The sequence below is a fragment of the Mixophyes fleayi genome, chromosome 3, assembly GCF_038048845.1.
Source record: "Mixophyes fleayi isolate aMixFle1 chromosome 3, aMixFle1.hap1, whole genome shotgun sequence".
Taxonomy (NCBI): Eukaryota; Metazoa; Chordata; class Amphibia; order Anura; family Limnodynastidae; genus Mixophyes; species Mixophyes fleayi.
This window is the reverse complement of record NC_134404.1, coordinates 81,371,991-81,394,758: the sequence shown is the minus strand read 5'-3', so window position 1 is coordinate 81,394,758 and position 22,768 is coordinate 81,371,991. Positions and strand designations below refer to the sequence as shown.

At 42.8% G+C, this 22,768-nt stretch overlaps 1 protein-coding gene across 2 annotated transcripts in view; it reads left to right on the top strand.

Moving 5' to 3' along the window:
• The window catches only part of LOC142143770 (carboxypeptidase B-like), a 50,225-nt gene that overhangs the window by 6,000 nt on the left and 21,457 nt on the right, over positions 1–22,768 (top strand). For both annotated transcript variants that reach the window (XM_075201903.1, XM_075201902.1), the window contains exons 7-8: positions 8,331–8,441; positions 9,752–9,842. In XM_075201903.1, the coding sequence (XP_075058004.1) occupies positions 8,331–8,441; positions 9,752–9,842 (202 nt within the window). The remainder of the gene's footprint in view (positions 1–8,330; positions 8,442–9,751; positions 9,843–22,768) is intronic.

The window sequence follows — 22,768 nt, the reverse complement described above, 5'->3', positions numbered from 1 at the left end:
TCATACATCTACATGTCATTCTTTAGTAAATGCTAATGTTGCTAAAGAATTGCTCAGACTTAAAGACGACACTAGTTGGGCATGTAAAATAATCCACATGACATGTATTATGTATAACCTCAGTACAGTTAAGTAAATAGATAGAGTAACCACAGAATTTTTAGGGGATGTTTTTTCACGTCATATGGCATGGTTACATTTTAACATAATTATTAGCACAGTCTTATATAAAAAAAAAATAGCTTAGATCAGTATCGAGCATTGCTAGGCACTCCCTTAACAAACTTATCTAAACTTGAGAATATATTATCTAAACATATTACTTATATCTTGTTTGCATACACACATAGCTATGCAAAAATCATAGTCAGAGCCAAGATGCATCTACTTGTGCACCAGTAGCATATGTGCCAAGTTTACATTAACCCCTACTTACACCCAAATACACTTACATCCAACAAAGTCATGAGCACAAGAAAAGTACTTTGATTAGTGAAAAACTTAGTAGCAATTAGATTTGATTTAAATTAAAAAAAATCTATAATATAACAGGTATAATCTTGCTTTTTGTGTATGAAAGAGAGTAGCAAAAAAATTATTAAACTATGCTCGCAAAGTCATATAATATAGGCACAAGCAATGAAGAAAGTTTCAGAGGTGAAACCGCAATCAGCCGATCAGAAGCGACTAACTAATGCTGGCGATCGTCGTCATCATCATCAGTGTGTATTTGCACCAGGCATTGCACCGATAGGCGTATCGGTGTATCAATGTATGTCTGCCTCTGTTTGCAATTACGCAAACATGCCCATCCTGTTCTCAGTCTGCATTCGCATGCTCCGTCCCTCGGCCATTCTGCCTCTACAAGCATGAAGAGACGCAAATACCAAATCTGCTTACGGACGTAGGCACACACATTATTTGTGGGCATGCACAATGCAAATTTGCATATTGTATGTCTGGTAAATGGGTGTTCTTCCAACTCAACATGAGCCCCAATAACTTTAAATTCACTAAATGTTTTATTAGGAATTCCTATGAAACACCTAATAAATTAGCTACCTTATTTTGGGATATTTAAAAATATAGTGCAAATAAATAAAGCATAATAATTTTGGCAAACAATAATAAAAGATATACAATACCTGAGTGAAATGGAGAAACAGACATCAAAATTGTTTGGCAATGTGACTACGTAGCAAAGTATCTGAGTACTTAATAATAATAAGCAGTGTATAGATTGATGGGATTTTTAAAAATATTTTAAAGGTTGAACTTTACTGAACTTTTTAAAATCAATAAAATATAATTGGTAAACAAAATATAGCTAGTAATCAGTTTAATGATTACCTATTTTGCCAAGAGGTTAAAGGTTTATTTGTATAAGAATGCAGTGAAGTAAATCTTGCAGTATACAGGTTATATACCTTGCAGTTGGTGAACACAGGTATACTGTCTTGTGCATACAGTTTTCATATATAGCAGTTTCAGGAAGCTACTATGTGCTACATGTCCATGTAATGCATCTACCCATTTATACATGCAAGGCAAACACTGAGGCTATATACCACACCTCCATGCAGGTTCCTTTATATGCAGTCACGGTCACATACACAGCTCATACACTGCTGATTATCACACAGACTGATATTCCTGTGAGAGAGCCGGGAACTGCAGGGCAGAGAGGCTGCGCATGGAGCTCTAGTTAAGTGAGGACCGGAGACTACCGGGGACTAGGAAAAAGAGCATTCCCTATCAACAGTCCTTTTAGGTTTATAATTAGAATGTAAGAGAGGCCTTAAACTGCACTAACTGTGCTTTAACATGAACCTGCCAATGTGAAGAACTGTGCACCTTAACCTCTAAATCATTGCTCGAAGGGCAGTTATTTGAGAATCACTTTTCCTTATGGTCTCCATTCAGTGCACTAATTAAATACTCATTCATGCCAAGTTTGTATAATATTTCTTTGAACTTTGGATTAAAATTAGTGCACCCACACTTTTTTGGTGTCTCAACCAGGAATGTGCTAAATGGTGCCATATCGAAAATGTAATACCTGAGAAATTAAATTATATTAATTTAACCCCTTCACCACTGAGTATTTTCTCACCCCCTGCTGAGCCTATTTTTGAACTTTTTGGCCTGGTCACATTACAACTTCAATATCAGTAATTTGTTTATGTAGTGTTCAATTTGCCTGACACAGCAAAGAAAAGCTACCCAAAATGGCCAAAAAAGTCTTTTTTGTTTTGAAATTGCATGAAAGTGAACTTAAAGCAAATATATGCATTTTTCTCCAACACTAACAAAACTTACCTTGTGGTCCTTGCTTTGGCATCAGTCCACCTTTCCAAATCAGCAAAAAGAAAGACTCTACACATAGGTTTTCATAATAATATCTGCACTTGAAGATACCGTCTTTAAATGGGGATATCCCTGACTTGATGAAAGGAATCTGCGCTCTTCTCACCCATTCGTGGACATTATTATTATTATTTATTTATAAGGCGCCACAGATTCTGTAGTGCCGGATACAGAAGCAAGTAGCAAATAGATGAGGTAATACATGTCAGTAGCTCAGATGAATGTGAGTAGTGCTATGGGGACTCACACAGAGTGCAGTAAAAGACATGACAGGACGTGCGAGGGACAGGAGACAGATGTCGGACAATAGGTAGAGAGGACCCTGCCTGCGAGGGCTTATAATCTACAGGGAGTGGTGGTGAGAGACAGTAGGATTAACTGGAAGAAAAATTTAGATGGCAGACGAGGAAGAAGAGGTGACGGATAGAATAGTTAGGAGGTGCTAGGATAGGTGAGCTTGAAAAGGTAAGTTTTGAGTGAGCATTTGAAGGAAGGTTGAGTGAGATGGGGTAGGGAGTTCCAAATATTAGGGGCAGCACGTCAGTAGTCTTGGAGATGAGCATGCGAGGAGGTAATGAGAGGTGAATTGAGGCGGAGGTCAGAGGCAGAGTGGAATGGCCGGGTAGGTATGTAACTCGAGACAATGTCAGAGATGTAAGGTGGATAAGTGTTGGTAAGGGCTTTGTGAGTGAGAGTAAGGAGCTTGAGCAGAATTCTGAAATGGACAGGGAGCCAATGAAGGGATTTACGCAGAGGAGAAGTGTAAGAGGTGTGGTGGGAGAGAAAGATGAGCCTAGCCACAGCATTCTGTATGGTTTATAGATCAGAAGTGTGAGAGCAAGGGAGACCAGTGAGAAGGAGATTGCAATAGTTGAGACGAGAAATGATGAGTGAATGGACCAGGATTTTGGTTGCTTCCTGAGAGAGGAAGGGACGGGTTTTCGTAATGTTACGGAGGCAGAAGTGGCAGGATTTGGTGAGGAACTGGATATGAGGGGTAAAGTTAAGGGCTGAGTCAAGGGTGACTCCAAGGCAGCGAGCTTGGGTGACAGGAGAGAGAGTTATGTTGCCAACCAAGAGGGAGATATTTGGAGGGATAGCAACATTGGGAGGAGGAAAGATGATGAGCTCGGATTTGGAGATGTTGAGTTTCAGGAAGCGCTGTGACATCCAGGTCGTTACAGCAGAGAGACAGCTAGTACCTGTGTTAGGACAGCAGAAGAGAGGTCAGGGGATGAAAGATATATTTGTGTGTCATCAGCATAGAGGTGGTATCGGAGGCCAAATGATTGAATGAGTTCACCAAGAGAGGTGGTGTAGAGAGAGAAGAGCAGAGGGCCAAGGACATAGCCTTGAGGGACTTCAATAGAAAGAGGGAGGGTGGAGACAGAAGCAGACATACTAAAAGAACGGCCAGAGAGGTACGAAGCAAACCAGGAGAGAGCTGTTTCACAACGACCTAGGGAGTGAAGGGTGAGAAGAAGAGAATGATCAACGGTGTCAAAAGCAGCAGAGAGGTCGAGGAGTACAAGAAGGAAGCATTGGACTTAGCTGAGAGTAAGTCATTTGTTACTTTAGTGAGGGCAGTTTCAGTTGAGTGAAAGGGATGGAAGCCAGACTAGAGAGGGTCAAGAAGAGAGTGGGAATAGAGCATTTGAGTGAGACGATTGAAGACAAGTCGTTTGAAAATTTTAGAAGCAAAGGGAAGCAGAGATATGGGGTGACAGTTGGAGAGAGAGGATGGGTTAAGGGAAGGTTTCTTGAGAATAGGATAGATGAGAGCATACTTGAAGACCGAGGGGAAGATACCAGTGGAGAGACAGAGGTTAAAGAGGTGAGCAAGGTGACAACAGGCATTGGAAGAGAGGGAGTGGAGAAACTTGGAGGGGACAGGATTGAGAGGACAGGTTGTAGAAGAAGAGGAGGCGAGAAGAGAGAGGATCTCAGGCACAGTACCAGGTGGGTTGAAGCCAAGGGTGGCAGAGTGAGTGATATAGAGGACAGGTGGGGGGAGCTAAGTCTGATGAGAACAGATATCATTGTGTATAGAGTCAATTTTGTCATCGAAGTAGGTGGCAAAGTCAAGAGCGGTGATGGACGAGGTAGGAGGAGGGGGGGGGAGGATACAGTAGAGAATTAATGATAGCAAAGAAGCATTCGGGTTTATTGGACAGGGAGGATGTGAAATAGGTTTGTTTGGCAAGAGAGAGGGCAGCATAGTAGTAAGAAAGGAGCGGGATCACTTTTGGAGGAGATGAGTAAGAGGGGAGTACCAGGGTTGGGGTTTAGATTGGTGGGGATGAAGGTGGATGATAGGGGCTGCAGTATCAAGGGCAACAGAGAGAGTGGTGTTGTAAAGAGAGACAGCAGCGTTGGGAGAACATAGGGAAGAAATGGGAGCAAATAAGGGTTTGAAAGAGGATGCAAAGATGATGGGGTCAATGCTGTTGATGGGACGCAGCGTGCAAGCAACTTTGAGTGGGAGAGGTGGGTCAATGGGTAAAGAGAGCTATGGAGATTGTGGTCAGAGAGTGGGAGAGTGGGAAGACAGAATTGGAGAATTTGGAGATGTCACAGAGATAGGAGAACACTAGGTCCAGGGAGTGACCATCATGGTGGGTGGTGGAAGTTGTCCACTGGGAAAGGCCACGGGAGGAAGTGAGAGTTTACACAGCCTATGACTGCTAGTTAAATAGTGTCACAGAGCCATGTGATCACTTTCTTAAATTAACCCCCACTAATCACACATACTACATAGAAAGAAATACAATTATAAAACAAATAGAGGATGAGCATACCAAATAGCTAATAGACAATTTTGCACATCTGATACATTACAGATAGACATCTTATTTATTTCTTTAGCACTTTAGATGTATATGTGCAGGGCAAATTTAACTTGTCCTTAGCACTTAACGGGTTAAATTACCCACCCAGTGTTGTAAGATTGACAATGCCTTTTATTTTCCTTTAACTCTTTCGATAGCTAATATGGTCTTTGTATTTTATACTGTGCTCCCTTACCTTGCACTGTATTTTATATAATATTGTAAGAGTCTCCAGGATTTCTGATGACATAAATATTTGTGTTAGCAAAGGTGTATAAAAACTTCTGTTTGGAGCAGGGACAAGAAACAGCTGTAATGTCTGCAGTACAACTTCTTCTTTATATACTACACTATGCTACTATACTAATCATGTCCTCCTCTAATGGCTGGACACACCTCTCTTGCAGTTGACCACACCAATTTAGTATTCTGACACCACGTGGCCTACTATTTCATGGGCCCCTACCATTGCATTCCCCTTGGTTGGCCTTTCATGCCCCAGTCCGACACTCTTAGTACTACATTGACTATTGCAGTTGTCTTCTTACTGGCCATTTCCTAACTAGACTTTCACCTTTACAATCTATTTTGAATGCAGCTGATAATTACTGATAATATTTTCCTCAAAAAATATTCTTATACTGCTGCTCCACTCTCTCAGTCCTTTAAATTAGTTGCATGTATTTTACCAAATCCAATAAAATACTCCTAGTATCATGAAAAGCCATTAACAAAAAAGCACGAGTATAAATCTTCTCTTCCCTTGATGTGAACATTTGCTTATTTCATCTACACTCATTTCCTGCTCCAAGTCTCGATTATAGGACTTTCTTCTTGTTGCACCTACTCTGTACACCTGGGAACTACATATGGCTCTGCATATTAGTTTTGGCACACAGATGGCCCTGCATATAGGTTTATGACACCAGCTATGGGTCTGCGTATAGGTTTATGACACCAAGTATGGCTCTGCACATTATGATATGGTGCCCTCTGGAACCTGCCCTGCTAGCTGTTTACTGAGCCTGGAGGCTGGTGTCGAAAATTGCAGTTAGCTTCAGTTCAGTGAACATATAGTCAGGCAGGCAGGAGAATATTTTGGCCCGTCCCCCATGTTAAAATGACGCGTGTGCGGCATTACGTCACAGGGGGCTTGACCAAAATGACGCGATTCACGGAGCCCCGTCCCCTCACACCCACCTCTACTCCGAGACTCCCGGAGGCCAGCCTTTAGAGGTTGGCAACTATGATCTATAACATTGTGCCAAGTAAGATAAAATACCCTTTCTAAACAACTACTATACCATACATTAAAACACAGCTGAATACACACTGTCACACCACACATATGTAATCAGGGCACTGCTTAATTGGTTACACCTTGATTAGGTGTCATACGTTTGCTGTATAACTACACATCACTCTTCTGTTCCACTAACCCATATTTTTTGTTAGCCTTTACTGCAGTACATATGCAATATATAACTTTGAACATGAATTAAAAATTGTTTTCAAATATAAATAAATCTACATGTGTTTGTCTATCTATAAAATGTTTGCACCAAGTTATCTGTCACCTGTGTCACTTTTTCTGACAGCTTATTGTGGTGTATGCAGTTCCTGTTATTGTGTGTGTATTTGGTGGAGGATTATATCGGATCTTTATTTGTGCTGTATATAGTTAGTGTATGAATCTAGCTTCTGTGTAGTGTGTTTTCTGTACTTCTACAGTAAAGAAGTGTACAATAACCCATACTTACCAACTTTAGTAAGTTGGTTTCCGGGAGCCTGCGAGGGAGGTGGGCGTGATGGGGGACGGGGCTCCAAAATGTGTGTCATTTTGGCCCGCCCCTGTGATGTAATGACGCAAATGCGTCATTTGATAGCGGGGGGCAGGGCCAAACGCTGCGATTTACCGGGAATCGCTGCGTTTGGGACCTAATTCTGCCCACTTCACTAGGAAGTGGGCAAATCCGGGAGGTTGCCGCACTCTCCCGGGAGTCACGGAGACTCTCGCAAAATGCGGGAGTCTCCCGGACATTCCGGGAGAGTTGGCAAGTATGTAATAACCACTGCATTTTGGTCACAGTTTTAACACTCTTCTGTAAGAAAGTTATTGTACTACAAGACAGACACCATACTCACCTTGTAACCGTAGTCCAATGCTGACCACTACCTCTGCACAGTTATACATTTTTGCTTCACAATGTGCTTTAGTACACTCTCCTGACAGCATTTAATCAAATGAGAGATGTACAGGGCATTCAGTGATAGCTGTCAGTGCTTCACTATTGTGACTAGATAAGTACGGTTACTGTTTATAGTAAAATAAGGTGTTATAGGAGCAGGCTAAAAGTGGAGAACCTCTTTACACTCCTCCATTACCTCTAAAAAGAGTACATTTTGTTCCCAATTATATAACAGTAGCGAGTAGCAAGCGTCCCAGGACCACATGCAGCCCATGACATGCTCAACTGTGGATGTTTTGTATTAGTTTTCCTTTTTCACAATTAAGTGCCATGATGGTGCATTCACACAGCACTTTTATAACAGGATGGTGGTGCACCACTTTTTATAACAGGATGGTGGTGTCTTTTCACTCACTGACCAGGTTAAAATGTATTTATTTGCTTAGTTCATGTGAACATTTTGGTCTGGTACTATGATGGGCTATACTCATTGTTGAAGTGTCTTTTAAAATCTTAGAAGCTTTCTATAAATGCTATATATGACCCCTTTCATATAACACATAGTTGCCTCCTCTCCCGAATTTCTGGGAGTCTTCCCGGACAGGGCAACCTGCCGCATGCTGTATGCTTCGTTATTTAACATGGTGGGGGCGGAGCTTAGTGACACGATTATCACGTCATTGCAGCCCCTCCCCTTGTTTGATTAGGGTAAAACTGTGTTGGTATGTTTAGGGGGCAGGGCTGAATGACACAATTTGCAAGCCCCGCCGCCACATGCCGACCTGCCCCAGGGATCAACCAAAAGTTGGTAAGTATGAGTTAGCAGAGGCCGGATAAGGCCAATAAAGCCTGTTAGAATTACACCATGATTTAAGTAGCTAAAATAAGTTGCTAAAAATGGTAAGAATCCATAGAGCTCACAGATATCCATATTATTTCTTTTCAGCTTGTTACAGGACATTCAAAAGACAAAAGCATAAAGAAGCTATTGAGAAAACTGACCTTTTATATTCTCCCTGTATTTAACATAGATGGTTATGTTTACACCTGGACAGAGGTAATAATTGCATTTTTACTTTGCTGACTTAAAAAGATCATACTGTAATTGCCAACTAAATAAAACAGAAAGTAAATGAATGTGTGTATCCATCATAATTACTAAATCTACTTTTTCCTTTGCAATATATGTTGACAAAATTATTTTGGTAAAAAAAATTCCTTTAATGGGCAAACTTGAGATAGCTCAGGGCAAATGGCATTTTTTTTGGTGGCTATAATTGAATTTTTGGTCCAACTGATTGGAGAAGCGAGGCGGTGGAGGGATTGGATAGCATTGATAGCTGCAGTAACTAAGATGGATCGCAACAAAAATCAAAAGTTTCTGCACAGAGGTGTTTCTGAAAAGCAGAGTGGGAGTGTATACTAGTGTATGTAAATGCTGGTCAAATGGGAGCATTTGCACAAAACATCTGTTTTTTTTGCAGTCCACAAAATACCCTAAAAGGGAGTTTTCCAATGAAAGTGTACTTGTGCGTGGATTTGTGGGCCAAGATGGCAGTATTTGTCCTCCTGCAATACTTCCTCTTGCAAAACATGGGAGAACCTATTTACCAAGGACACCAGTGGTACTTCTCAGGATGTTATTATCCAGGGGGGTGCAAAGGAAAAAATGCGTTAATATTAAAATAAAGCATTCTTTCCTTTTTTTTTTTATTTCATGTTTTATTGTTTGTTTGTTTTTTACTTTTTTCTTTTTTCATTTTTTTTTATGAATAGTTCCAGTTCAAGCGCAAATGTGAATGCCAACTCACGCATGATTGGTGAGCATTAAGACTACGCTTACTGGAGCCGGGTCTTGTGAGGGAGAGAACCATCACTGCAATGAGTGGTGATAGCAAATCGAGAGAATAGAGAAAGAGGGGTCATTATAAACAGATCTCCTGGGGGTATATTTACTAAACTGCATGCTTGAAAATGTGGAGATGTTGCCTTTAACAACCAATCAGATTCTAGTTGTAATTTTGTAGAATGTACTAAATAAATGCTGACTAGAATCTGATTGGTTGCTATAGACAACATCTCCATTTCTTGAAACCCGCAGTTTAGTAAATATACCCCTTGGTTTCTTGAAAACCTATAGCAGTTCTATATAGTTTGACTCTAAACGTGTGTCTCTGCCATTATGTTATTCTATAGCACACAATATAAATTATAAATATAATCTATGCTCAATTGAGAAGCAGCATATTTAAAATAAAAGTGTCATGTCATTATATAACTTTGCATTTTACTGTAACATAATTGGCAATGTCAATAGCAAAAACACAGCCAAGTAGTACAATAAAAAGAGAAAAAATATTTTAACAGGATCGAATGTGGAGAAAGAATCGCTCACCAGCACTAAGTGGCGACTGTTTCGGCACAGACCTCAACCGAAACTTCAACATTTCATGGTGTGGTAAGAAAACAATTTACTTAGTACTGAGTAATCCTAATACTCTACAAAGCTTTTGTACTCTCAGAGAAGTTCCCAAAAGAAAACCAAGAAAGTCCACCAATGTTTTTAACACATAAACCCCCATAAAAAGTGTTGTACTAAATAAAAGATAATATTTGTCTACTGGAGTAAAACACATATGGTGGTACACTGGAAAATGTATTACCTTACATGTATACATTAAAGCTTTTCTTCGGTAGTCTGTAATGAGAATTGTTATGTTATATGTGTAGTCCCATATAAATATATTACTGGCAAATTGATCCGGATGTTGCCCAGGCTACAGCATTTTGATAGTCAAGAATGGTTTTAGATTTGTACATGAGGGTGGGAGTGAGAAGCATTACCAACATGCTATTATTATTATATTTATCATTATTAATATTAGAGTAGAGATACATTACAGAACATGGGCACTAATGGACATCTAGTTGTCAGGCACCGAACCCGCTGTTCCTCTATGAAGCGGGCACAGCCGCCTGATAGTTCCAGCAGGGGGCATCTGGAACAACAGGCATGCAGCGTCCCCAGCCAGCCTTGCGCCATCGGGCGCATGCGCACTGACACGTCCCGTTGCTAGGCAAAGGGATGCTTCTTTGTTTCGGTGGTCAGCGTGTCTCACCGCCCCTCTCCTCATCCTCTATTTAAACCCTGCTCTGGCACCATTAGGGTGCCAGAGTATCAGGTCTCCTGTTCTCCTGCATTGTTGTATGTTCCTGCTCCTGTTTTGGTTCTGAACCGGTTTCCCCTGAATTCTCTACTGGATTGTGCCTGTTTGCCTCTGTTGTGACCCCGGCTTGTCGACCATTCTTCTGGATTTCACTATTAGTCCTATCGTTGTGACCTTGGCCTGTTTGACTTCTCTGTGGCTCTCTCTTTTGATACCGCCTGCTCCTGTTTGGTTTTTGACCCGGACCGTTCTGACCACCTTCAATCACTACTCTGGTAACTGTCTAGGAGGACCGCGACCTGCATACACTGTGCAGCTAAGCCCAAATCTCCTTGCAGGGGTCCCTGGTGAACACCAGGGGTATGTTAGACTCCGCACCTCCTGGTTAGTGGTTTCTGAGCATCTTTAGTCCACAGCGCTCTATGAAGCCTGACACTAGTCACTAGACACTAGTTGCTGATAAAAGATAGTTATAGTTTAGAGTAAGGCAGATATCATTGTCAAATATCTTAAATATCTTATCCATTTTTTTTAACTGAACTAATTCCATGTGAATGTAGCCTATCTATAGTCTAAGAACCACTATGTATACAAGCCAGGCCTCATAAATGTTACTGTTTCTTACCAAATTGATAGACTGCATGCTGGTTCAATCCAAAAATGGATTGCACCACTGTGTGTTGATGACAGGTCAACATTAAAGTGTTCCCATCAACTACACACATTTTCTGGGCTAAACCAATATTTAGGAGAATGCAGCCAATCAGTGACATCACTAAGAAGAAAAAAAAAAAAAGTTAAATCACTAACTGTTTAGGTGTGCCTAGCACAGAGGGGTGTATATACTAAACATAGTCCTATCCTCTGCAGGCCAATCTGGGAAGTTATGTCTATTGCCCATATAGCTGTTCTCTGACTTTCCAGACACTTATAGAACAACTTCCTGCTCACAAAGCTTTTCATCCTTAGAGTTAGTAACAGCTTTGTAGAAACTACAGTAGGTTAAGTGATATAATAAAAAGACGAGTAGAGCGGAGACCTCTTCTTTTCATGCGCTAGTCCAGATTACGCCCTGCAGTTGCCATAGTTCCACTACTGGTTAAATATGATACAATATGCTGCCTCTGATTTTGAGATTTAGGATTTTTCATTTAAAATAATTTTGGATAAAGAGTCCCTCAATTTTGCCATGATTCTGACATGCACACAAAAATCTAGAAAACTAATAAATAAGTGCTACTCACACACCCAGATCCTCCAGTAGTTTGTAATTTTAATTTAAATAATAGGACTACCTATTATTTTAATAATATTGTATTAAGTAAGCTGTACATTGGCTCAGGTCTTTGCCAAAGCTCCCACTTTTCTCTATTTTCATAATAATAAAACATTGGTTATCTCTGAATACTGTTAAAAAATGTCAAAGAAGTGCTGAGGATCAACTTCATGCCAAAAACAAGCCTATTTTAGCATCTACTGGACTACTATCCCTGTTCAGCTGTGGGACCAACAGAGCTTAACTGTCATTGCTGTTTTAATGTCTGTTCATCTCCCACTGAGCCATCTCTGTTTGGCTGCTGGCCCCAATGTCAGCATCCTGGACCTTGTCGAGTCAGAGCTGCAGAAACTGCCTACTCCAGTGGTTCCCAAACTTTTGCAGTTCGCGGCACCCTTAGAGTCTCCATAATTTTTGCAAGGCACCCCTCCAAAATAATTACAGAGCAGTCCCGTTTTATAAGTAGTTGAGTCAAAAAAACGTAATAAGTATTTAGGTCAGGACAGAAATACCTATTTAGTTGTATGGAAAAATAATACACATAAATCCAAGGGAAAATAATATTTTTATATATTTTTTTCAATTGTATTTCTGCCCTCCTTAATCTCCACACACTCTGTGCCCTCCTTCATCTCCGCACACTCTGTGCCCTCCTTCATCTCCGCACACTCTGTGCCCTCCTTCATCCATACACTCTGTGCCCCTGCATCCACACACTCTGTGCCCTTCTTCATCTCCATACACTCTGTGCCGTCCTTCATCTCCGCACACTCTGTGTCCTTCTTCATCTCCGCACACTCTGTGCCCTCCTTCATCCACACACTCTGTGCCCTTCTTCATCTCCACACACTCTGTGCCCTCCTTCATCTCCGCACACTCTGTGCCCTCCTTCATTTCCGCACACTCTGTGCCCTCCTTCATCTCCGCACACTCTGTGCCCTCCTTCATCCATACACTCTGTGCCCTCCTTCATCTCCGCACACTCTGTGCCCTCCTTCATCTCCATACACTCTGTGCGCCTGCATCCACACACTATGTGCCACTGCATCCACACACTCTGTGCCCTCCTTCATCCCCACACACTCTGTGCCCTCCTTCATCCCTACACACTCTGTGCCATCCTTCATCTTCGCACACTCTGTGCCTTCCTTCATATCTGCACACTCTGTGCCTTCCCTCATATCCGCACACTCTGTGCCTTCCTTCATATCCGCACACTCTGTGCCTTCCTTCATATCCACACACTCTGTGCCCCCTGCATCCACACACTCTGTGCCCCCTGCATCCACACACTCTGTGCCCCCTGCATCCACACACTCTGTGCCCCTGCATCCACACACCCTGTGCCGTCCTTCATCCACACACTATGTGCCCCTGCATCCACACACTATGTGCCCTCCTTCATCTCCACACACTCTGTGCCCTCCTTCATCTCCACACACTCTGTGCCCTCCTTCATCTCCACACACTCTGTGCCATCCTTCATCTTCACACACTCTGTGCCCTCCTTCATATTCGCACACTCTGTGCCCCCTGCATCCACACACTCTGTGCCCCCTGCATCCACACACTCTGTGTCCCTGCATCCACACACTCTGTGCACCCTGCATCCACAAACGCTGTGCCCCCTGCATCCACACACTGTGAGCCCCTGCATCCACACACTCTGTGCCCCTTCATCCACACACTCTGTGCCCTCCTCCATGTCCACACACTCTGTGCCCTCCTTCATCTCCACACTCTGTGCCCTCCTCCATCTCCACTCACCCTGTGCCCCCTGCATCCACACACTCTGTGCCCCCTGCATCAACACACTCTGTGCCCCCTGCATCCACACATTCTGTGCCCCCTGCATCCACACACTCTGTGCCCCCTGAATCCACACACTCTGTGCCCCCTGCATCCACACACTCTGTGCCCCCTGCATCCACACACTCTGCGTCCTCTGCATCCACACACTCTGCGTCCTCTGCATCCACTCACTCTGCCCTCTCTGCATTCTTGCTCTGCATCCTCAGTCTGCCCTCTACTTCATTCTTTTGCCCCTCCATTGCTATTTACTATCACCATTCCTCTCCGTTTCTTTACTTACTGTACTTGACCTTCTTTCTTCTATTCCTTCTGTCTTTTTTCGATCTTACCAATTCGGTGGTGCTTGGGATCCAGCATCCTCTCTCCTGCCGCTTGCCACTGAATGACGGGCGTGATGACGTCACGCCCGACATTCAGTGAGAAACAAAGAGGAAGGAGGATACTGGGTCCCGGGCGCCGGCGGATTGGTAAGCTTGTTTGTTTTCTCTACTCCTGGCCACGGCACCCCTGTGACAGCGCTGCAGCACCACGGCGCACACTTTGGGAACCTAGGGCCTACTCTATTAACCTCAGCCATGGGGCGGTAAAGTATCCATAGCCTCTTATTTGGATACATTGTTCCTTCCCACTCTCTCATTACCTACCCTAACTAATACACATTCATCCATATCTCTCCATCATGCACCTACTCACTTTACACTTGCTCTTTTTCCTATTCACTTTCACCACGCTTCTCTCCAAACTGCTCATCTCTCTCCATTGCCCTTTTACTACCTCCCCTATTTTTATTTCCCATTAACTACTTCCTTCCCCACTAGTCTGCACAACTGTTCTGTCTCCTGCACCCACCGCACTCACCAGCCTACATAAACAGAAAAATCTTCACACAGCAAATCCTCCTTGCATGTTCTCTTGCTCACCCTGCTCCTTCTCATGTCTGCTGGTGACATCTCACCTAAAGAAACAGAGAGCAAAAGGCTCTTATTATGGGGGCATTCTGTGTTACACAATGGTAATATAAATTATTCATTTATTAAACAGTTATTGCTTGTTTTATTTCATAATTAAAATTAAAAATGATTACTACTCCCCATCAATTTGATGAATACTTGTTCCAAAACTTTATTTAATCTATTAAAATCAAGAAAAAAAGTGAAAGAAAGGAATGAAAATGATGTATTTGGAAGATTTTGTATATCACAATCGCTATGGGGTTGTGTTATAGAATATTATATTTTATTTTTACTTAGAGAATGTCAGAATTATTTTATTTAATAAATCTTACAACTGAGCATGTGTTCCCTGACACTTTGCTATTATTTTTAGTTTCATCTATATTAGATAATCAAATAATATTGTCAAACCTACAGTTGTCGGATCTTCTTTTATAGTTATATATTATCTTAGCTTTATATAGGGTTTGTACCTTGATCTTATATCACAAATAGCAATTTTTGGGGTTATTTAAGTTTAGGAACATCATCTTGTATATTCTTTAAGGCATCAGCAAAAACGAAAAAAAAAATAAGGAGATGAATATCTCTTAGGGGTATATTTGCTAAACTGCGGTTCCAACAAACCGCCCATTCTCAGTTCTTTCCTGTCATTTTTTTTTTAAACGGCAATTTTATCAAAGACACAACCAATGTAAATATACCCCTTAAAGTGCATCAAATTGGGTACCAGATCCTATTTTATGTAACATCCCTCCTGTCACCTGACTCAAGTGGGCATTTAGGTTGTGTAGACTGTGGGCTAGATTTACTAAGCTAAGTTTGAAAAAGTGGAGATGTTGCCTATAGCAACCAATCAGATTCTAGCTGTCATTTTGTAGAAGGTACTAAATAAATGAAAGCTAGAATCTGATTGGTTGCTATAGGCAACATCCCCACTTTTTCAAACCTGCAGCTTAGTAAATCTAGCCCTGTGTGTCTCCTGTCTGCAGCGATCCCCTTTACCTTATGTCACGTAGCGCAGTGCCTCCACCTTGGTCTGAGTGCAGTAGGTTCTTCGATGGGTAGTGTTCTGGACAAGCAACACTAGAGGGAGACCAATGAACTCTCTGCCCCCTACTAATAAAACCACAGGCGGACACAGGGAAAGAAAAAAAACATAAATATACAGTTTGGTATTTGAAAGCCACACCGGTACTTTTATTGGTGGGTTTTTAATGGATATTGTGCTGGAAATAGGAAAGAAGAGAGGTAAAGGAGGAAGTGTTGAAGGGGGAGGGGAGGGGAGGAGCCATGATTTCTCAGTTACTTATTACCCGAAACAGGGGAGCCATGTAGGCTATACCATTGGGACCATGTCTCACGAAATTTAGGTAGTGAGTCGTTAAGAAGGGCTGTAATATACTCCATGGATGAGATGTGCCATAATAACTTGTTTATCAATTCGGGTTTGGTAGGACGAAGAGTTTTTTTCCAGGCTCGGGCTATTAATAATTTGCAGGCTTGACTTATTTGAAGTGCCAAACAGTCCGTTGACTTGCTTATGGAAGGAACAGGTTTGTTGATCAAAAATATTATGGGTTCCCTAGGAAAGTGACCAGCTGTGAGCTGATGGAGATGGGGCAATGCAATGTCCCAAAGTATTTGAATAATGGGACATTCCCACCAGATGTGTCTGATGTAGTTGGGAAAATGCGGTGGAGCTTGGTTAGGACCATATACCATCTCGAGTACATTTTATAAGCTGTTTCTCTGACACTTGCGTTAATAGATACCTTAGCTACTCGTTTTCGAATTGCCGACCATCCCTCGTCATCCAAAACTAGCCCTAGGTCTCTCTACCATGCCTCCTCGTGTGGGTCTAGGGTATATCTAATTTGAGAATGAAGTGATATAATAGTGATATGTTTCCTCTGCAACCTACTGCGTAAATACAGTTGCACTCAAAGGACAATAATTTTCTGAGTTATATAGTACTTGTTTGTGAGTAAATTAAACTACAAATTTGTAGGTATGAAAAGTGTAAAGATGTTGGGAGACCATGGGGTAAATGTATGAACGTGCAGGTTCTTCAACACCCGCGTGTTCCGCGATTAAATTTCAAGCGGCGCTGCATTGCAAAGGGAAACCTTTACAATGCAGCGCCCCTTGAAATTTAATCGCCGAACACGTTGAACACGCGGGTGTTGAAGAACCCGCACGTTCATACATTTACCCCCATGTCGTTCTGGTAGCTTAGCAAATGTGGGGGGGCCAAATTCGCCCATTATGTGATAGAATCTATCTATTTTTCTGGATTTCTAACTGGATTCCTCCAGTTATCACTGATTGTATTTATTATCTGTGGACCATATCTAATCAGCATTCATAAGTTGTAGCATAATGATTACATTTGTTAGAGTTTAGTTCTGATTGAATGCTGTTATGTTTGCCCACCATTTGTTCACTGATAGGTGAAAGAGTGTCAGAATATCCTTATTCACATCTATCTTGGTCATTTGCACTAATTTTAACACATCTATGAGATCAACTTCAATTTCTAGACAGGGCATCTGCCTTCACATTTTTGGTTCTCGGCTGGTACGCAATAATAAATGAAAATCTGTAGAAAAACGGTTACCAACAGGCCTGTCTGGAGTTTAGCATCTTAGCAGAATCCTTATAGTTAAGGTTTTTCTAATTGGTAAAAATCATGACCCCCATGCTTGGCTCCTTTCATCCAATGGCGCTACTCCTCTAAAGCCCATTTAATTGCTAGCAGTTCTCGATTCCCCATGTTGCAATGGTTCTCTGCCATTGTAAAATTTTGGGAAAAGTAAACACAGGCGTACATTCTATGATCTATAGAATTTTGTTGAGAACAACTGCACCAGCCCCGATATCCGATGCATCAACTTTGACAAATAAAGGTTCTTTTAAATCTGAATGGATGAGGACTGGCATGGCACGGAATGCTTCTTTTAATTGCATAAAAGCGTTGAGTCTTGCTCACAGGTACTCAGATGAGCTCAAGTCTTAAATATAAGTAGTAGGAGTTTATGTTTGGTGAGCACAGGATAGGTGGTAGGAGGATTCCTGGACACAGTGGCTGAGTTTGGGGTGGAACAAGACAATCGACGGACCAGCCGAATACAGTGGTCAGGCAGGAAGTCAGGTCAACAAGCGCAAAAGCAGAATCCGGTAAACAGGCAGAGGTCAGGGCTACAAGTGTACAAGCAGAATCTGGTAATCAGACAGATGTCACAACAGAAGGCAGTCAGACAGTAGCAGAGGTTCTCAGGAACACAGTGGAGCAGGTCAGCAAGTGGGCACTGAAGCTATAACCAGCAGGGAGGCTAAGCTCTTCCTGCCTTAAATACACAATAGCGAGGCGCCTGGGAGCAGGATAATTAATCACAGGTGGCTAATGAAAACAAATTGATCTATCCACTTTGCACACATGCCCAGGTGCCCTGATTCGAGGACGCGGAACAGCTACACAGAGCGTCTGTTGCTCTAGAGAAAGCCAGGACAAAGTGACATCCCGGTTGTCATGGAGATGGCCTGGGTACGAGTGAGAGTTAGGCAGAGAGCCTCATGACATCTATTGAGGAGAATCCTTGCATAAACTTCCAATAAAAGTTTGCAAACCCAAGGAATCTGTGTAAGGCTTTTAGTTTGGTGAGTTCTACCCATTCTTGGATGTAATTTAGATTGTTTCATGGATAATCCACCAGCTGAGATAATATACCCTAAAATGTTACCTTAGGAACCTCAAACTCACATTTCTCTAAATTAGCAAACAAATGATTCTCTCGAAGCTACAGGAGTACCTGACACATGTGAGAACGAAGCATGGTAAGGGAGTTAAAATGTTATGCAGGTAAATGATGATGAATTTTTCAAGAAATCCCTCAAGGCACCATTAATAAGGTCCTGGAAAACTGCAGGGGCATTACTGAGCCCAAAAGCTTTACTAAGTATTCGTAATGCCCTGCTTGCATGTTTACCATCTGTGGTTGAAACTATGATGGGAGTATCTATGGTCTCTGCAGGAATGGCATGGGCCTGAAGAAATCATTCATCCATGAAGTTACCTGCTGCCCCACTATCAATTAGGGCTGTGGATAGTAATTTATTATTGGATTTAACTTTTAGGTACATGTCGGGAGCTGGATGATCCTGGAAAGACCTAGGGATGGCTCCCTACTGTTTACCAAGTACAAACATTTTCCTGGCTACTGCTGTAAAGTGACCCTTGAGGACACAGTACAGGCCTCTGAAGAGAGTTTAAACCAGCCTATTTGTATGAGTTCCAGTTTATCATTGGAAAAGGAGGGGGGATGAATCCCTGTGGTTACTATGGGTGGACTGTTTGAATTTCTCGGCTTGTTCTTGTATCCACAAATCAACCTGAATGGAGAGTCTTATAAAGGCATCCAGAGTGCTTTGAACGGGATACTGGACTAAGACATCATTCAGTCTTTCATTGAGTCTGACCTGGAATAGATTTCTTAGAGTAGGTCGTCCATTGTGAGTCAGTAGCCAACCTCCAGAATTCTGTGCAAAATTGTTCTGTGGAGATTCATGCTTGCTTCAGATTGCGCAGGCTAACTTCTGCTGATGATATCTAATTCGGGTCGTCATATAAAAGACACAGAGAAAATTTGTCCATAGATAATATAACCAAGGTATCAGGACTTAGACCAAAGGCCCGGGTTTGAGGATCTCCTTTCAAGAGAGACACTACAAGACCCACGCATTGTATCTCCGTGCCGGATGTAATAGGTCTCATATAGAAGTAAAGGAGATAGCTTTGCTTGAAATTGAAAAATGATGGTCAGTCACCAGAGAACATATCTGGTTGTCCCATGGCGGGCTCTCTGTTGGCAGCAGCGACAACCAGAGAGGCCCGTGCGGATGCTTTCTGTGCATGGACACGATGCTTTGAATTTCTCATCAATCAGGCCATGGATTCAACCTGACTAGCCAAGACTTGAGCAGGACCCTTTGTGCAGAGTCTGTATGTTTAAGGCTGGTGTTACTGTTATGAACCTCACAATCAGCGACTGATAGCCCCTATACAGAATCTATGGCACAGGTTATTTTTCACCATTAGTAGACACCTTTCCCGGAACCACACTGTTCACTGGTACTTGGATGCCCCCTGGACTCCCAATATAGTTATTAACAGTCATAAGTGGGTTAGAATCAGGGAAACTCTCAGTTATGGAACCACACGTAGACAAAACAAGACAGACTGAACACAAAAAAGAATAGTCACCTGGCAGTCCAGGTCAGAGGGCAGGAGAGGTACACAACGTCAATAAACAGGCAGTGAGTTTAAGGGTAGGCAGAGATCAAACAGCAAGGTCCAGCAAATATAGACAAAGGTCAAACACACTAAATCCAGAAGCAGAAGATATATTCATCTATATAGAATAAACGTACAGGAACTAGCCTAACACCAGCAAGGCTATAATGGTAATGAGTGTATTTATGTAGATCCTGGTCAATCAGCTGCTAGGTAAAAATCATCTGAGCAGAAGTGTGACTACTCAGCTGCTAGGTAGGCAGTAGTGAAGAATCTTGAAGAATCAGCTGCAATGTGGAATCCTCATTAGCAGCTCAGAAAGCAGGGTAAGTATGGTTGTTAGCAACCTCCAGCACACAAAAACACAACAGCTCTGACATACAGCAGAATCTGGAATGGATTCTGAGACAACAGAGCAGCAAAAAAAAAAAACACTCTACTTACCTTACACTCTCTAATCCACACATAATTCATTCTCTCCAGTAACTGAGGATGAAGTTTCAGCACTGTCACGGGCACTAGGAGTCTTTACCCAGGGATCACCAGGTGATAGGCTTACCAGAGCAGTATAGGTGGTAATATGGTACTCTGGTAGCAGGGTGATCACGGAACAGGAAATAGCAGATGATGAGATGCTCAGGAAAGTCTATGACTAGCAGCACTGGCAATATGGAGGTAGTAATACACGAGGAACTGTATGGACAAAGGACACGTGAAGGTAGTCAGTGGTCTGCGGTAGCAAGTTGTACCACTGCTATAGTGAGGAGGAATGTCCAACAGAAACGAGGAGGTGATGAGAGTCAGCGGTCTGCGGATAGCAAGTTGTACCGCTGTCTGAGTGAAGGAATGGAATCCAAATGGAGGTATCCGGGGAGTCAGTGGTCTGCGTTAGCAAGTTGTACCACTGCTATGTGAGAGGATACTGGAGCAGGTGAAACTGGAAACAGGGGTCAGTGGTCTGCCACTAGCAAGTTGTACCACTGAATATATATGTGAGGAGGTGCACGGGGAGAGACTGCAACACAATATATACACGGGCACCTTGACTTTGATCCACAGTAATATGCACAATATAAATGTATAAATGACTGAACAACACTGCCAATATAGAAAGTCTCTTGAAGTAATCCAGCATGAGATAACACAGTCAATGATGGCAATAGACTCAGCGGATAGTACACTCCAGAGGAGAACCAACACAGTCCAGCAAGGTATGCAATACACAGCACAGTCAATGGGAAGTATGCATACCGTGGTTCAGGAGAAGGCAGTCAGACAGAAGTGCAGAGATACCTGAACGGCAGGAGGCCGGCAGGATGCAAAGTCCCTGGATGGGTGAAGCGGTGGTCTAGCAGGTGCAGCGCACAGGTAGGTAGACCAGCAGGGAACCCAGGAAGGCGTGGAGAGCGGATCAGCAGTAGATGGATGCGTAGCGCTGAGAAGTAACAGCAGCGGGTCTCTGCGGGAACACGGAGGTAGCCAATAGCAACCAGCAGGTGCAGTAACGATGGGACACCAGAGCAGAGTTGAACTGGAACAGTTGATCACGGAGAGTAGCGGGTAGCAATAGTGGCAGCAGACTCAAGGAAACACGGGAGAGTTGACAAGGACTGAAGACTGAAGCGCACAGAGGCAGCGGATAGGAATCAGCTAAACAGTCACGATGAAACACAGACGGGTTGCAGGTTGAAGACTGTAGTGCACGGAGGCAGCGGATAGGAATCAGCTAGCAGTCACGATGATGAAACACAGACGAGTTGCAGGTTGAAGACTGTAGTGCACGGAGGCAGCGGATAGGAATCAGCCAAACAGTCACGATGATGAAACACAGACGAGTTGCAGGTTGAAGCCTGTAGTGCACGGAGGCAGCGGATAGGAATCAGCTGGCAGTCACAATCATGAACAGGTGAGTGGATGTGAATGAAAGACTGTAGTGCACGGAGGCAGCGGATAGGCATCAGCTAACAGTCCCAATGATACAAGGTAGAGTTGAAGTGGTTAGAAGACTGTAGTGCACGGAGGCAGCGGATAGGAATCAGCTCACAGTCACGATGATACAGTAGATGGTAGAAGTGGTATGGGAACCACAGTAGTAGAAGTGGTTTGGAAACCACAGAGGTAGAAGTGGTTTGGAAACCACAGGAATCAGCTGGGCTGAATAAACGAGGAAACACAGGAACACCTTCAGAGACTCATGGGGAATGAGACTCCAAGATCAGGCAACGTGGTGTTGACCACAGGTGCTTAATATAGGGAGGTTGCCTGATCTGCCAATTAAGTTAAAGGAACATACACTGGAGGTATAGAAAGGGCTGCGCATGCGCAGTCCCTCAGGATGGAGGACGGCCACGGTTCCTAAATGTCCGGGAAGAAGCACTCACAGTCCGGTGAGTGACAGTACCCCCCCTTTTAAAGGTGGGCACAGAACGCCTGGAACCGGGCTTGTCCGGATTTTTGGAATAAAACTTCTTCAGAAGGGCAGGAGCATTAAGATCTTCAGCTTTGATCCATGAACGCTCTTCAGGACCAAAGCCCTTCCAATGAACGAGGAAACGGAGGACTCCTCGCGAAATTTTTGCATCCAATACCTCAGTAATCTCGAAATCCTCCTCCTGATGAACTTGAACTGGCTGCGGTGCTGAGGAAGGAGTCGAGAAACGGTTAATGATGAGAGGTTTGAGCAAGGACACATGGAAGGCATTGGAAATCCGAAGATTCTTAGGAAGAAGAAGTTTAACACATACTGGATTGATAACTTGAATGATCCTATATGGACCAATAAAACGAGGGGCGAATTTCATAGATGGAACCTTCAAACGAATATTTTTGGTAGATAACCAGACACGATCTCCAATTTTTAGTGGTGGAATAGCCCGCCTCTTC